Source organism: Nicotiana sylvestris, chromosome 3 (assembly GCF_000393655.2).
Source record: "Nicotiana sylvestris chromosome 3, ASM39365v2, whole genome shotgun sequence".
Lineage (NCBI taxonomy): Eukaryota > Viridiplantae > Streptophyta > Magnoliopsida > Solanales > Solanaceae > Nicotiana > Nicotiana sylvestris.
Genome location: NC_091059.1, coordinates 220,519,969 through 220,536,927, shown reverse-complemented (window position 1 = coordinate 220,536,927; position 16,959 = coordinate 220,519,969). Strand labels below are relative to the sequence as shown.

General features: G+C 36.3%; 2 protein-coding genes and 1 pseudogene across 4 annotated transcripts; 2 read left to right on the top strand and 1 right to left on the bottom strand.

Annotated features, from left to right (window-relative positions):
* Positions 1–3,708: 3,708 nt before the first annotated feature.
* On the top strand, positions 3,709–5,431 carry LOC104240269 (elongation factor 1-delta 1-like; annotated as a pseudogene).
* Positions 5,432–5,951: 520 nt separating this feature from the next.
* LOC104240266 (uncharacterized) lies at positions 5,952–9,126 on the bottom strand. 3 transcript variants are annotated; one of them, XM_009795078.2, is made up of 5 exons: positions 9,012–9,126; positions 8,876–8,903; positions 7,131–7,600; positions 6,269–6,546; positions 5,952–6,192 (listed from the first exon to the last, which is right to left on the bottom strand). In XM_009795078.2, the coding sequence occupies exons 3-5, from the start codon at positions 7,503–7,505 to the stop codon at positions 6,099–6,101; spliced, it is 747 nt and encodes a 248-aa protein (XP_009793380.1). In that variant the 5' UTR covers positions 7,506–7,600; positions 8,876–8,903; positions 9,012–9,126; the 3' UTR covers positions 5,952–6,098. The 3 variants fall into 3 exon arrangements, with proteins under 3 accessions (XP_009793380.1, XP_070024775.1, XP_009793381.1); XM_070168674.1 differs by lacking the exon at positions 9,012–9,126 and having other exon boundaries at positions 8,876–8,948; XM_009795079.2 differs by lacking the exons at positions 8,876–8,903; positions 9,012–9,126 and adding an exon at positions 8,376–8,431.
* A 1,679-nt stretch (positions 9,127–10,805) lies between these two features.
* Positions 10,806–16,920, top strand: LOC104240265 (protein MICROTUBULE BINDING PROTEIN 2C). The gene is made up of 5 exons (XM_009795076.2): positions 10,806–11,411; positions 11,511–11,594; positions 15,393–15,740; positions 16,137–16,355; positions 16,516–16,920. Exons 1-5 carry the CDS (start codon positions 11,202–11,204, stop codon positions 16,669–16,671), a joined length of 1,017 nt encoding a protein of 338 aa, XP_009793378.1. The 5' UTR covers positions 10,806–11,201; the 3' UTR covers positions 16,672–16,920.
* Positions 16,921–16,959: the final 39 nt, after the last annotated feature.

Sequence of the window (16,959 nt, the reverse complement as noted above, 5' to 3'; positions counted from 1 at the left end):
ATGACAAAGAAAGTAATATTCAGCAGAGATGTTACCTTTGATGAATTTGCTATGGTAAATAAGGTAACAGAAGATACCAAACAAAATGAAGGTGCTTCTAAGCAGGTGGAGTTTGAGGGAAAATTTATTTTTCCTACACAAGAAGCAGAGGAGGAAACAAATGAAGATTACCCTCTGGAAGGAGAGCCAGTAGAGGAGATTCCAACTCAGGAATCTCAACAACAACTTGAATCAATAGCAACCAGCAGGCCAAAAAGAACAATAACGAAACCTGTTCGTCTCATAGAGACGGTTGCTTGTGCAACCTCAATTGTAGCTGATGATGTTCCTACTACTTATAAAGACGCTGTCCAAAGTTCAGAAGAAGATAAGTGGAGGATTGCCATGAATGATGAAATACAGTCCCTTCATCAGAATCATACATGGAGATTGGCCAATCTCCCGAAGGGAAAGAAAGCAATTGGGTGCAAATGGGTATTTGCAAAGAAGGAAGGATTTCCTAACCAAGTAGATGTTCGCTACAAAGCAAGATTGGTGGCCAAAGGATATGCTCAAAAGGAGGGAATTGATTACAATGAAGTGTTTTCTCCAGTTGTAAAACATTCCTCCATTAGAATATGTTGGCTTTGGTAGCACAATTGGATTTGGAACTAGTTCAGATGGATGTAAAAACTGCGTTTTTACATGGAAACTTGGAGGAGGAAATCTACATGACTCAGCCAGAAGGATTCAAAGTTGCTGGAAAAGAAAATATGGTGTGCAAACTTGAAAAATCGTTGTACGGATTGAAACAATCTTCTAGACAATGGTACAAGCGATTTGACGAGTTTATGTTGCGGCAAGGGTACAAGAGAAGCAAATACGATCATTGTGTGTATTTGCACAAGCTTAAAGATGGTTCCTTTGTATATCTTCTCCTATATGTTGATGATATGTTGATAGCTTCCAAGAATTTGGAAGAAATTGATAAGTTGAAGATTCAACTGAAGAAGGAGTTCGAGATGAAGGATTTGGGTGAGGCAAAGAAAATTCTTGGCATGGAGATAATTAGAGATAGACGTTCAAAGAAACTCTGTTTATCTCAAAAGGAATATTTGAAGAGAGTACTTCAACGTTTTGGCATAGATGACAAGACTAAGCCAGTTAGTACTCCACTTGCTTCCCATTTTAAGCTAAGTACTACTATGTCGCCAATGGATGAAGCTGAACGAGAGTATATGTCAAAGGTACCATACGCAAATGTTGTTGGTAGCTTGATGTATGCAATGGTTTGCACAAGGCCTGACATTTCACAAGCTGTTGGAGTTATTAGCAGATATATGCACAATCCAGGGAAGGAGCATTGGCAAGCTGTGAAGTGGATTCTACGGTATATTCATAATACTGTAGATGTCGGGTTAGTTTTTGAGCAGGAAGACAATCAGTCTGTAGTTGGATATTGTGACTCAGATTTTGCGGGTGATATGGACAAACGAAGATCAACTACTGGTTATGTGTTTACTTTTGCAAAGGCACCAGTTAGTTGGAAGTCTACTTTGCAGTCAACAGTTGCTTTGTCTACAACAGAGGCAGAGTACATGGCTATTACAGATGCTGTGAAAGAGGCAATTTGGCTTCAAGGATTGCTAAAGGAGCTTGGTGTTGAACAAAAAGGTATCACAATTTTTTGTGATAGTCAAAGTGCTATTCAATTAGCGAAGAACCAAGTTTATCATGCAAGGACGAAGCACATTGATGTTCGGTATCATTTCGTACGAGAAATCATAGAAGAAGGTGGAGTCACGGTGAAGAAAATTCATACTACAGAGAATCCTGCTGATATGCTGACAAAGGTGGTGACTGCGGTCAAGTTTCAACATTGTTTGGATTTGATCAACATTGTTGAACACTGAAGATTGAAGATGAAGACACAACCAAAATTTGTTATTGAGAGAGAATTGAAAATGTGGAATTTTGCCAAGGTGGAGATTTGTTGAAGTTTGGCAAAATGCCAAAGTCCCACATTGGTTGGGAGTTAAGTTTGGAGGGGATTTTTCCCCTATAAAAGAAGGCCTAATGTTTAGGATTGATACACACCTCTCATTTGCCTTCTCATCTGTTTAAGGCATTTGTATCTTCTCTCTTTAGTATTATTTCACTTGTATTTTTGGAGTGGAATAAAATATTTGGTTGTGTCCGAGGAGTAGGCAAAATTAGCCGAACCTCGTAAATTCTGGTGTTCCCTTTATTATTGCTTTATTGTCTTATTTATTATTTGGTGGTTGTCATAATTTTTGGTATAGTAGTTGTGACTTATTCACACTCTATACATTTGGCTTCCGCAACAATTGGTATCAGAGCCAAGGTACTGTCTAAGTATGCTCTGTGGTTGCAGCATAGTCTGATCTTCCACATCAGAAAAGATTTATCTTGGTAACTGAGTCAAGGTTCTGTCTGAGTATGCTCTGTAGTTGCAGCTTAGTCTGATCTTCTACATCAGAAAGGAAATAATCTTGATTTGTGTCGTCAGCTATTAAATAATATTTGTGTCAAATATGGGGGACAATAAACAAGAAGAATCTACATCAAGTGTCAACAATACGTCATCATTGGCATCTTCGCTTATGACAAGAATTGTGTCAAATGCGAAATTTGCGGTAGAAATTTTTGACGGGTCCGGACATTTTGGGATGTGGCAAGGCGAGGTTCTAGATGTCCTTTTTCAACAAGGGCTAGATCTGGCCATTGAAGAAAAGAAACCAGATGTTATTGGAGAAGAAGATTGGAGAATTATCAACCGTGTTGCTTGCGGTACCATTCGATCCTACCTTGCTAGAGAGCAGAAATATCCATACACAAAGGAAACTTCTGCAAGTAAATTATGGAAAGCACTGGAGGATAAATTTTTGAAGAAAAATAGTCAAAATAAATTGTACATGAAGAAGAGACTGTTTCAAAGACTTGCATCTTACTCAAGTACAACTTTGTGTATCTGAATGTCCTGGGATAGCTGGGATAGAAAAAGAAGCACCACATTTTGAATAAAACTTTAATAAAATAACAAAATAAATGTCAAAACATATGCAAATTTAAATATATTTTCTATATACTTTCAGTTTTAGTTCTTTTATCTTACAATTTACAGGTTCTTACATGTTCCAAAGTTATGAGTTCGGAGGTTTATGTGTTTGGAAGTTTACGAGTTTAGAAATTATAAAGTTTACGGGTTCGAAAGTTCGCGGTTTAGAAAGTTTAGCGGTTCGGAAGTTTATGACATATATGGGTTCGACAAGTTGTTGGTTCGAATGTTTATGACTTCATATTGATTGTATCTAAATTATTTATGAATACTCTTGAAAAATTATTTTCCTTAATTATGTACCAAACACCAGAAATGTACCAAAAATTATTTCGACTCCATTGCATAGCAGCTCCCCTGATCGTCGGATCGTGGTTAGTGTTCTCTGGCTCTCTTTCTCAAAGATTTTACATTGTTATTATTTCTATTTCTCTGTTGCAAAAGACGGATGATTTGGGATGATAACTTGCATTTCATAATAATTACTATAATTAAAGATTCGAGCAAATAGATGTGTTAACATAGCTCAATTTTCGAATAAGCAATATCAGTGAATTAGGGTAAAGAAAGAGTTTTTACATCCCGTGATTATGAAGTACCAATGTTGTCTTCTTATATAATTGCAGAAAGACTTAGATTATCTTCTGGCAATGGCTGTTGCATTCTACAATCTCAACTCAGATTCTGGTCTGAAGAAGCTTGATGAGTACCAATTAACCCGTAGTTATATCACAGGGTGCATGATTGTTCTCCAATTCCTCTTTGATGATCGATGATGTCTTTTTATATGTCTTAAGCATTTGTTTTGTTTGTTCAACGTTCAGGTACCAAGCCTCGAAGGATGATATCACTGTTTATTCTTCACTAGCAAAACCACCATCATCTGAATATGTAAACGCATCTAGGTGGTCTAAGCACATTGATGCGCTTATGAGAATCTCGCAAGTTATACAGCTTTGTCTATTCATATTTTCTTTGGTGATCAGTTTAGGTATTCTTGAATAACCTTGGCATCTCTAACCGAATACGTGTCTTGTAGTGGTGTATCTGGAGAAGGCTCTGGTGTTAAAGTAGAGGGCTCTGCTCCTATCATCGCGCCAGTGGCAACTCCTCCTGCCGCTGACGCTAAGGTTTGATACTCATGCTATCTACCAAGTGAAGTTTGTTGATTTTTTTTGTTAGTATGATAAGGTCTAACATGTTAAATGTTTGATTGACTTGATCCACCTAAGGTTCCTTATTTTGTTGTTTGGATGTAAGTGTGAATGCTATTCCAGGCCACAGCTGTAGAGGATGACGAAGATGATGATGTAGACCTATTTGGTGAAGAAACTGAAGAGGAAAAAAAAGGCTGCTGAAGAGCGTGCTGCAGCTTTGAAGGCTTCTGGAAAGAAGAAAGAATGTGAGTTATTACCTGTATATCCAAATAGTTTCTTTCTGCATTTGTATCATCTACTGGATATGGATGAAGAGTTTCTGATGTTTGTTTAAAGAATCACGCTGGTACGGATTTAACAGGATTTTAAAGCCACTAAAACAGAGTTTTTAACGAATATAAGAAGCGACCCATTTAGTAAAAACTTGACATTTTCTCTTAAACTTGTTTGACTTCAGCTGGCAAGTCCTCAGTTATTTTGGATGTAAAGCCATGGGATGATGAGACTGATATGAAGAAGCTTGAAGAAGCTGTTCGAACTGTTCAGATCGAAGGATTGTTTTGGGGAGCATGTATGATTTATATTAATTCATACTATTATGTTGTAGGAGTATTTCTTTTACTGTTTCACTACTCGCTAGAAAGTCTTTTTTTACTGGGGGAGGGGAGGGGCATGTGTGCGTTTCATTATTCCAGCACCTTTGAGCATTTCACTCTCCAGTGCATGTGGATCCTATCTTTTTGTACCATTCGTCCAGCCAGAATTTCAAGAACTGCATTGTAAGCTGCTGAAGCATTTTCCTATGTAGCACAATCAGCTAACCCACTATGACATTTGATTGCAGCAAAACTTGTCCCAGTTGGATATGGTATGAAGAAGCTGAAAATACTTACCATTGTGGATGACTTGGAATCTGTCGTTGATCTCGCTGAGAATTATCTGACGGTCGAACCAATTATCGAGTATGTTCAGAGCTGTGATATTGTGGATATCATATAAAATATGTAAGTAAATTAAACAATGTTTGTATTTTTGTTTCTACTAGATTATTTTGCATGTTTGTTTTGCTGTTTTTTGATCATCTGCTGCTTCTTGTGACAGGAAATTATTACTGCATGGAGGTGATAGCGATGAGTGATGAAAGTTAGATCTGGTACGGTCCATCTGTTTTGTTCCTTTGGATGGATTTTATGAATAGTTGGGTAATTTCCTTGAAAGGATTGGAATTTTGCACTTGATGAATGCAAATACTATATCCAAGTTATTTCTTTAGATATCTGCATAGCTGCAATGCTACAATGTTTCCCAGCAGTACATTTTGCAACATTGATGCATGAGTTTAAACATAAAATCATCTATTTAAATTTTTACTCAATCATGTCACATTTACATGTTGGCGTATTTTTAAGATTATAAATCTCATATTTTAAGGAGGCTTACCTATAGAAATCCTTAGAATGACCTGATAGGGTAAAAAGTGTTCATCTACCATGGAGGTCTACCTTCATATTCACTATGATTAAGCAATAAACGGTTAAATAAAGATCTTTTCTGCATATAGAGCATGCGTGTTTCGATTTTTGATTTTAAAAAAAGTAAGACATGAAGAAAAAAAGGACTATAGGATATATAGCCAATTTGACGAAATAAAGACTGGAGACCGTTCTCTGGTCGAGGCCAGCATGTTTAATCAGGCGATTAATCGTGAAATATTTTTCAAAATGCAAAAACTATGATTTGAGTAAAAAGGATGAAGTTTTCATTGCCAAAAGAGGAACTCAATATTGGCTATCTATGGTCGATACACCAGAAAGAGTGATATGAAGACAAGTTGCAGAAGCAGTTATAAGCCTATAACTCAGTGAAAATCAAATCTGCAGAAGTCAAAAGCACATTCTCCAGCAACTTCGCCTTTTAAAATCTCTCCTACCTGCTTCCACCATCTTTGCAGGGCTGCCGGTCCACTCTGAGGTTAATCTGTTTGATAAAGAATTACCTTAGTAAAGTGTTGCGATTGAGGTCAGGCATGAGAAATAGTTTTGCAGAAACTTACACAGGAAATGCAAAAGATTTCGTGCTGTTGGTGCTACTGGAGCGAACTGAGATGTTATCATTACATTGCTTCGATGCTGAGACCATCATAACATTCGAGTCTTCACGATCTGGAAGCTTTTCAGTATTCTGACTTGCAAATAATGACGCTAAACTTCTCATTGGCGTTCCATCTTCAATGTTGGAGCTCTTTTTGTCGTTTGAATTTGATCCTTCTCTAAAAATTGAATCTGGTATATTGCTTTGGTCACTACATGCTTCCTTGTTCATCTCTTGATCCTATAAAAAAGAAGTTAAAAGGTAAGGAGATCATGACAATGGTAATGGAGCAATAATAAGAAACTTCTCCTGCATCATATCTTCTTGACAATTTACTGTTAGGTTTCGGGAATGGAAAATGAAAGAGGCACCTTTTGAATTGCACCTCTTCATCTCACCCTTTCATTGTCTATAAATTTAGAGGCTTTGCCTCATTTTTCAAACATGGAAAATCTCAAAACTTTTCCCCTCTTTTCTACATTTTCAAGTGTGATTTGCTCAGTTTGTTGAGTTCGATGAAGTTCTGTAATTTTGATTGCCAGTATTACAGAATAGTTTTTCCGTTTTATCTTGGGAGGAAGTAATCCATAACCTTGTGCAACAGTGAGAGGACTAAATTCCTTAAGGATATACAAGCAACTTGTGGGCCCGGAATTATTTTACGATTTGTTTATTGAACTAACGTTTTTTCCCCTCTGATTTTCTGGTTTCGAACACAGAATACTAACATTTACGCGGTAAGAGTAAGAGAAAGAAAAAGAAAAAGAAGGAAAACAGAAACTGAAACAGAACAAGGCAAGAATTGCAAAGTATACAGAATATACCTGATTATATTTATTATCAACCAGCTCTCCATCCAAACTCTGCTCTTTTGGCAAAGGATGGTAAAAACTAATGGCACCAGCAATCTCAACTTCAGCACCAGTATCAGCTTTACCTTCCATCAACAGCTTCTTAGAGTCGTCAAAGTGCTTAACAGTTCCCTCGAACGATTCAGGCTTGGATTCAGAAACATGCAAAACTCTGTTCTCTAATTCAGCATTATGATCTAGCTCATACTTAAGCATGTAATAAATATTATTGTGGTTCAGCTCACAATTTTCCAAAGAACATTCTTCCCCATCCATACAGATGTCCTTGAAAACTTGATGATTGTTGTCTTGAAGAAAAACAACTGATTCGGGTAATCTGCACTCCATATAATTCAGATCTTACAAATTCAGTACCCTTTTGTATGCTCTATTTTTCTACTATTCTTTTCTTTTCCTTCTGCTAAGGAAGATTGCATCTTTCTCTGCAGCGAATAAAGGAAATTTCATGTTCTCAGCATTCAATCACAAACGAAATCTATTTTAATAGATAGATCATAGGTAACAATGTAACATGCTATGAGGGATTGTGTGATATCTGCATAACCAGAAAGTGAACAAGGGATATTTGTTCATGGAAAGAAATAATATCCAAGTAGTACAGCTTCACCAATTTTCACTGTGGCAGTATTTTCAAATAACAACAACAAAACCAGTTGAATCCCACAAGTGGGGTCTGGGGAGGGTAATGTGTACGCGGATTTTACGTCTACCTTATGAAGGTGGAGAGGTTGTTTCCAATAGTCACTCCGCTCAAGAACAGTGAAAATAAAGCAATAACCAAATAATAGCAATAACAAGGTATAGGCGGCGAAAGCAAATGGCTAAACATGTACTACTAACCAAGATTTAGGAACATGAGAATACAAGAATAGTACCAATACTATCGGTAAGATTGACGCACCGGGTAATAATAAGGAAAAAAATACAAGATTAGTGTTAATACTAGTGGTAAGACAAGGAGAATCTCTCGATTACCTCTCAACCTAGCAGTAATTTTAAATAAATTTACTAATTTAAACATTTCCTATAAACAATAAGCTAATAATGGAAGTAATAAAGATTGAAAATTGCAAAAAGTTAAAGCATGGAGAAGTATTGAATTGCAAAGAGAAGAAAAATATGATACCAATAAACAAGCCAAAACATCTAACAAACCAGTGAAAGTGGAAAGCCAACTAATTAGGGAGAGTATAAGACCTCAGATTAGAAGGTCTCAACTGTTTCTAATATTATGCCATTTAAGTAATGGCAACAGTTACAGATATATATAATTAACATACGCTTGTGGAAATTTCTAGAAATGATAGTTCAACAAATGCTTTATATATATTTTTCTATGCTTTCACAGATCACAACTACATCTCCTAAATACAAAACTTTTCCTGACAGCAAATCACTCCAAAAAAAACAGCCCGGCGCACTAAGTTCCCGTTATGTACGGGATCCGGAGAAGGGTCGGACCACAAGAGTCTATTGTACACAACTTTACTTTGCATTTCTGCAAGAGGCTGTTTTCACGACTCGTCGTGGAACCACTAAGCCAAAAATATAGAAAAACTAGTGTCTCACTCAGTCAAAGTTTTTTGGGAGGGGGTGGGGGGTGGGGTGGGGGCGGGGGGGGGGGGAACTAAAAAACTACTACTTAGATAATTGATTTAGACAATGAAAATGGACATTTGATTAATGAAGTAAAATACCTTTTTTCAATCAACAGCTGACCGTAACCTGCAAACGGCCATATACATATACAGAAAGTCATGAGTTGGCAGATAAATGTACAAGAAGACTGAAGATGAAATTGAATTCTGAGAAAGAAGCAAAACGAAAACTAACTATTTTAATCTGCCCAAGAATACTGGTCACTGAATAGAGAAGATCTTCTAATTCTTAATATCAGTTTCACATATTAGGAAAAGAAAAAAGTGCATTTATACGGAATTCTCAAGTTAATCCATGAGCTGGATTACTCACTTTCTTATTTAGTGATAGTGATGGCGATTTGTTACTATAATCAAATAAAAGGTTCGTTTTAATTTTCCTTCGTATTGTCAGTAGAAAATCTCTCATTTTCAGTTTTGGACAATACTTTGCGTGGGGAATGCTTAAATTAATTAGCCGACCAACGCAGTTTTCATTAGTTAGAACTGCAACTCTTTTATCGTATAATTAATATTTGAGTACTCTAAAATATAAATTATTGTAGGGGTCCTTTGGTTTGGAGACTAGGGACCGTATAGTTGGTCATTTTACCTCAATTAGCAACTCTAAGTGGGAGATTCAATTTCAAATGGTAATGTCGGAAGTTCAAATTTCATTGATCAAAGTTATAATTAGTTGAATCTTGCTTGTCATCTACAAATTATTTACCTAATAAATAATTAACCAGGAAATCTAATATATTTTATCGAATGATAGGTTTCGCGAGGATGTTTATAAACATATTTTTATAAATTTCACCAATTTTTATGATACAGTATAACCGAACATAATGATAAAGATATTAATTTGACTTATACGTCATGCTAGTGGCAACGAACTAGAAAATTAAATAATAAATTAATAGCTGATAAAATCCAATAATCTCATTTTTTAGCTTTCAAACCCAACTAGGGTAGAGAGACTGTTTCCAAATAGACCCCCGGCATCCTTCCCTCCAAGAACTTCCCACCTTGCTCTTGGGGAGACTCGAACTCACAACCTCTCGATTGGAAGTGGAGGTTGCTTACCATCAGAGCAATCCCTCTTGTCAATAGTATAGATCAAATTTCCAAGGCAATGCTAATATTCACCTAGAAAGGAATAACGTTATATAAAATGATCAATGGTATTATATTGAATATTTGAGATGCCTCAAAATGAAAAAATGTGATATAAATTTGGATGAAGTGAGAAATAATTTTAGATTTAAGTTATATTCATTAATAATGATTCTTTTACGCTATTAATATAATTTAACTAATAAAGTACACCATTTTTTTTAATTTTAAGGTAACCAGATTAGATTTTTAATAAATATTTATCTTCTATTGTAAATTTTAACTTGATAATGTATAAAATTATTCACTATCAACACGTAAGTTTAACCCACTTTATCTGGTATTAATAGGCATTAAATTGCATTTCAAGAAAGGATCTATAATGGCATTCGAGTAACACGATTTATAAGTCGTATTTGAAGAACACGATTTATAAGTCGCTCAACTAATGCAATTTATAAGTCGCATTCCTGCTATGCGATTTGCTTTTAGCTACATAAATGCGACTTCAAAGTAAACTTTATTAACTGAAGTTGGAAGCGTCTAGTGATGTAGCAGCTAAGATAGGTAGAGTTTAGAAGTAAAACCTACCTTCAGATATGAATCCAGTATTTAAATTTTATGAGTTTAATTTTAAGGTTTCATTATATTTTTAAAGTTATGAGTTCATATCTACTACTTTTACAAATTTAATAAATTTTTACATACAAATTTTTATTCCGCGTCAAAAATTATAGGTACAGTAATGTAGGAGCCGGCAAGAATAAAAATTGAAAAGGTAGCCTAATTAAGTACCGATTTGGTGATTGTAATAACATGTCAGCATGTTTTGCATTTACCTATTTACAACATGGTGATTCATCCATTTTCTATCCTCTGAAGATCTTATAAATGATTTGTTTCATTTTTTGTATCATTTCAAGGCTTTATTTAAATAAACGAAGAGCTAAAATTATATATTTGGAAAAAAAGGCCGGCCGGCATATAAGTAGGGGCAGCGTTTGGCTCTGATCGAGAGGTTAAACCGTAATTACCTAGAAATAAATGGGTATTTAGTAAATCTACCGTTCTTTTTTTTAGTTGTAACGTCCCTTAACGCAGATTGAAAATGTAGCCTGGAAAGAGCAAGGAATTTTAAAAAGGGAAAAAAAGAGCAAAACTTTCTTTTTAAAGTCATAGCAAAATCAAAGGCATTTCAATTTTCAAAATTCTCAGAATCGACAAATCTGTCTACTTGACAAATTTGAAAGTCATCTCATCTCCGACAATGTATGAGCCGCAGCAGTTGTTGGATTTGCAGGACAACAATGGCGATTTCGGTGGCGGAGCTGACTCCAGGTCTTGGCTTTCCGGCGAAGACCGCTCCCCTACTCTCCGGCGAACTGATTCTTCTCTCTCTAATTCGGCTGCTGGAAATGTTGACCGCATGCTGTTCAATGACCTCGTCGAGATCGTTCCTCTTGTTCAGTCCCTCATTGTAACTTTTTCCCTCTCTTGAACCTATTGCTTTTTTTACTTGCGCCAAGTTATTCTTATAGGCGTGTAAATTTTGAATTTTTCATGTGATTTCTTACAGGATCGAAAGGCGAAAAGTTCATTTACTAGAAGGGGATCAATGACCTACACTAAAACGCCTTCAAAAGAGTCACTTTACAAGAAGGTAGTTCCCTATCCCCTACCTCTCCCCCCCCTCCCCCCTCCCCACACACCTTCGCACTCCCCCACACGGGGCATCCTTTTTAGTCTTAAATCTAGAAATGATATAATTCTACTGTGATATTTCGTGTATTTGTATTAATAATTTGCTGTCTCAGTTTCAAATTGCTTGGTAATTATAATCTTCCGTGTGCAAATTCCTTTTTTAAGTGTTTGTATATATAGTAATAGAAGCAATGTTTAATAAACCCCAGTTCTCTGGAACCTCTTCCTTTATTGGAACAAATTTTCCTTCTTCATTTCCTAGAACATTATGAGGCTCGAGTTGATGAAATGTAATTAATGCTTTACCTTCCTGGCAATATTTTCAATAGGGAAGAAATTGCAGCTTCTGGTAGATTAGGACTTTGACATGTTGAATTAGGTCTAAGATACAGCAAAGTAAAGTGCCGGTGGACTGAATTTTGACTTACCTTGAACTGTAAATTTTTTATGGCTAATAGGAGTAGTAATTCAATTCCTGTATGCATATATCTATTTTCAGGATTTCAAGTTGATAATAGTGTCGTATCAGAAAAGTAAATAATATTAAGTACATTGTTTGTTTTTCCGACGAATGCTTCAAATTCTGTACTGAACATGTTCTGCGAAGTGTCTCACTTTACTGACATTCTCTTCAGTAGCTTCAACGTAAAAGTAGGATGCAATTTGCTTTAAGTCCAATAGTTTGTCTAAACCCAACTGAAATTTATGTTTATCTTGGTTCTCAGACCTAGTTTTCACTTAGGTCTATTTGAACTAGTGATCGAATATCTATTCAAATATTGTTTAGAGTACTTTCACCCATGCTATTTCCTGGTTCGATGACAATATGAATCCAGATATATTCTTGAACACATGGCACCTTTGGTTTTATGGTTTTGCCCTGCTTTTTCATTGTGATAGACACTTTGAAAGTCAAACTCTCTGGATTTCACCAAATATCTTTTATTTGGGTCCATTCTTTGTCTCCGTGTGTCTCCAAAGTGAGATTAGGGGTGGCCATCTGGTACTTCGGTACGGTATTTAAAAACTTCGATTCGGTACTTCAATATATCAATTATGTATACCAAATACTGTACCAAAGTAGTTCGGTACGGTTCGGTATTTTTTAGTTTGGTTCGGTACGGTTTCGGTACGGTTCTGTAAGATTGCTGTTAGTTTTATTTATTTGCCGGGGGAGTTCTAACAATAGTTTGTCGATATAATCCAAATCCATGAGATAACCATATTGGTTTGTCAACAACTAACTCGAAGGAATAACGTTTTCATCTATTCCACTCAATCTATCTTCAAATGCCTAATATTAGTACGGTACTTAATCCATATTTATGGTAATCACTAATCGTTCCTTTACCCTGAAAAGCTCCCGCCGTGAAAACCAAATCTGCCAAATTTATGTTCTAAACGAGAATCCGCATTAGAGCAACAAAGGACAGAGGAACCAAAGAATCTAAAACAACAACAAAAAGAGGAACTTTTCAAATATTATTTAGTTCCAGAATCAAATAAATGAAGATATCAACACATTCCACCAAGTTGGATTTTGTAATCTTGGTATATATATCTGATTGCAAGTCAAAAGTCGAAGATTGGACTGGGGTAGTTGAATTGGGCCTACTGGCTTTAGGGGTTGGACAGTTGGACTTGGGTTGGGCAGTTGGACTTGGGTTGGGTAATGGATAATTGGGCTAGGCTTACTAAAATATTTTGGTATTTCGGTTTACCAAAGTATCGAAAGTTCAATACCGAGAACCGTACCGAAGTACCGAACTTTTGAAATATTTATACCGAATTAGTACCGAAGAACCGATACCGATACCGAAATACCGAATTAATTTGGTCCGGTCCGGTTTTTTGGGTTTTCGGATTTTATGCCCACCCCTAAGTGAGATACTAGAAATGTTAGAAATGTTACAGTGTTACTACTCTGAAATCAGCGCTTCTGGCTGGTTGAGACGTGCTCCAGAAACCAAACTGGAGAGAATCTTCTGTTGGTTTCTAATGAGTTAAGGAAAGTAAGTGTTATGTTTCAGCAAGGCGGAGAAAAACGATAACTAACATAAGTTGACCTATTGGGTAGGATAGGGCTCAGTTATAAACAGGAGGCTTGGTTGACATAAGGTTGGATGTTGGACAAAGTCAGTTAAGTTTTTAGCATGAGACTTTTCAAGAATATAAATTGGGTTAGACAAGATAGGGGTGCAATGGCACATGATGACTGCAAGTATTTTCCTTTTCTACTAAATTCACCATCCTGCTTTCGTACGACCTCAGTCTAATTACCACGAATAAGGATAACCCAGATATAGAGGAATGACACACGGCTAAGAGATAAATTCACACATTTTCTTTTTCTGGTGAGATGGGGGAATCAATTTAGATAGAAGAGGTGCAATAGAATTTCTCACGAGTACCTCACAGGCCATTGCAAACACTTTATTCAGGTAATCATATAGGAGTAACTAATATAGTTCATAGAAGTCATAAGATTTACATTCCATCAAAACAATTTGAGTTAATCTGCAGGCTTCTTCGTCATATCGGGATAGAGAAATCTGTTGGGAGATAGAAGCTGTCACAAATCAAGCAAAACATGAAAAAGTTTAAACAAGTGACCACAAATTGCAGTATTGCACATACTTATGCAATTCCTTACAACCCGTCTTCTCTATATTCTTGCAACTGTAGTGAAAAGCTGCTTCCATCTGGGAAATAGTTTTTTCAAAAGACGAAGAAAGTAAATTATTATATACTATGCAGGGTGCTTGTTTTTTAGATAAAGTATATTAGGGTGGTTCTCGAATAATAATGTGATATAAGTCAGTTTGTCGATTCCGGTATTCGCTTGAGTACTTATTATTGTGATTGCATCTTTCAATTGGGCTGCTTTATCGATGTTTCAGTCTTCCTTGTTATATTTATGCCATTTTCCAGCTTGTACTGAATGCTCAATTGACTGCTAATATTGTAGGGGACATCCTTCTTTTGGGATCTGCAATTAGGCTATAGTTAAAAGATGGCAAATTAGAGGCTGGAGTAGAAGGTTCAAAATGTTAGTTACCATTTCAATGGCAATCGGAAGGTTGAGAGAGCCTAGAAAATTAACTATATAAAACTTCTTCATATTGATTTGTAGGAGTAATAACTAATTGTATGGAACAATAACGGCAGGCATTGTTCAGGTTCATGACAGGTCAGCACGAATCAAAATTGGGGTTTCATCTACACTGACTAAATTAGAGTTTGCATTAAAAAGAAAGCATCGTACATGCATCCAACTTTGGTGGCTAAAGTTGCCATGAAACTTGGATATGCTGATGCAAGAGAAAAGTGGCATGATGTATTAGCCTCTAATAGTAATGTTTTATTTGAGGTTATAATCTTACAACATCAATATCTAAAATTTTACTCATAAAAAAGAGTTAAAAGGAAGTTTATCTTACTCTATAACAATTTCTTTAATGTACTATTTCTCTCCTCCCGCTCGATATCTCGTCTCAGGTAGTAGGTGAAGCCATTTCCATCAACTCGCTACTATAAATGAGCAGTCAACTTTGTCTAGCTGAGAACTGACCAAATATGATACTTGTATTAGTTGTGTATGTGGAATTAACTTCTGATTGCTTGCATATTCTTCTCTGTGGTTGTCCTTGCTAAACAAGTTTGTTTGTTTGTTTATACCCTAATTGTATGAGAACGAGCATTGCTTTCTTTTGGTCCATTAGAGATGCTAACACTGAATCACTGATGGCTGCTGCAGACGTCTGAGGCAAAAGGAAGGAATGCAGCTCAAACAACTGTGACGAAAAAGCATAGGGACCAAAATAAAAATGTTGACGGTAACCAAGATGGATGCACTGAGAACTTCTCAATGATTTCCTCAAGGTCACCTTTGTTAGAAAAAGATAGAGAAGAATTGATGGCTTTGAGGGAGCAAGTGGAAGATCTGCAAAAGAAATTATCGGAGAAAGATGAACTTTTGAGGGAAGTTGAGATCTCAAAGAATGAAATGGCTTCTATTTGTGCTAAACTAGATGAAATGAAGAAGGAATATGCCGAAAAGGACTCTTTACTCAAATCGACTCAAGTGCAACTCTCTGATGCAAAGGTGAATATATAATGTCAGCTTACGCCCTTTCCAACCCCAACCCCCAAATTGAAAAGCAAAAAGATGCAATTTTTTCTAGAAACGCATGGCTTAACTTAAAGGTCACTAAGTTACCCTCTTAAACATTTGGCTCTACTTTGGCTGTTTTAGACAGACTAAGAAACAAAGATCACTTAGGAGTAGTTATATAATCATACCCTTTGCTTTCTGTTGAGTATCAGGAAGTAAATGCCAACCAGAAGTTTCAATCAATACGTTCTGGTTAATTTCCCCGAGGCTGTAAATTTCACACTACTGCACATTGAACTGGCTCCTACTACTAGATCACTGCTTAGTTTGTATGCAGATTTTCAGGGGTAAACCCCCAACATTATGTCTTCCTTTTGCTCTCCTTAGGTTATGTTAGCTGACAAGCAAGCAGCTGTAGAGAAGTTAGAATGGGAAGCGACGACGTCCAGCAAGAAAGTGGATAAACTTCAGAACGATCTAGAGGTGGTTCGGCGAGAAATAGCATGGTTCATGCAGTTTGTTCAAAAATTGACAAAGAATGGTTCTAGGTCTTTAGCTGAAGATTATGATGTCATCCCTTACTTGTGCGACAAGAACATTGAAACAGTAAGCTAACCTTCCACACCTTTTATTTTGTCAAGGGTCTCTTGCCCTGCCACGCCCTTTGCGCAATCTCTGGCTAGGTCAAGCTATTAGGGAATTTACTTGATATATTTATCTTCTCAGCTTCTAGTAGATTTGTAAATCTCAAATTCGTTTTGTACAGGATCACCCAAACGAAACAGGAATGCAGGAACTGGAGGTGGCAAGAGAAGCTTACATTGCAGCAATTGCTGCTGCTAAAGAAAATCAAGATGAAGCATCTTTTTCTGCAGCTGCCAAAGCAAGACTATATCTGCAGTCACTTGTTCTGGGAACATAAACATGGATTCTGGTTGGGAAATTGACTGCTATAGTTTTTTGTATTATTGTGCAAATGATGTTGTTTAAATAATTTATGGTGACAGTAAATTTCTCAAGTAATTGTACAAGAAATGGGTCCACGATTGATTACCAATATACAGAAGCTCTCTGTTGCTATGATTTGTTCTTTCGAGTAATGTGCTCGAATTCAGAATAGTGTTGTTGGATGTTACTCTTTTATTTTATTTTTTCTTCCTCTTGACCTTCCCATTGGTGTATCTATTTCAGTTCTATTTCTCTTTACTCG

Coding starts and splice junctions, on each gene's coding strand:
- LOC104240266 (XM_009795078.2), bottom strand. CDS start 7,505: ATGGAGTGCAGATTACCCGAATCAGTTGTTTTTCTTCAAGACAACAAT. Junction 6,547..7,130: donor TTGATAATAAATATAATCAG/GTATATTCTGTA, acceptor TCTTTTTTATAG/GATCAAGAGATGAACAAGGA. Junction 6,193..6,268: donor AAATCTTTTGCATTTCCTGT/GTAAGTTTCTGC, acceptor TTTATCAAACAG/ATTAACCTCAGAGTGGACCG.
- LOC104240265 (XM_009795076.2), top strand. CDS start 11,202: ATGTATGAGCCGCAGCAGTTGTTGGATTTGCAGGACAACAATGGCGAT. Junction 11,595..15,392: donor AAGAGTCACTTTACAAGAAG/GTAGTTCCCTAT, acceptor TGGCTGCTGCAG/ACGTCTGAGGCAAAAGGAAG. Junction 15,741..16,136: donor TGCAACTCTCTGATGCAAAG/GTGAATATATAA, acceptor TGCTCTCCTTAG/GTTATGTTAGCTGACAAGCA.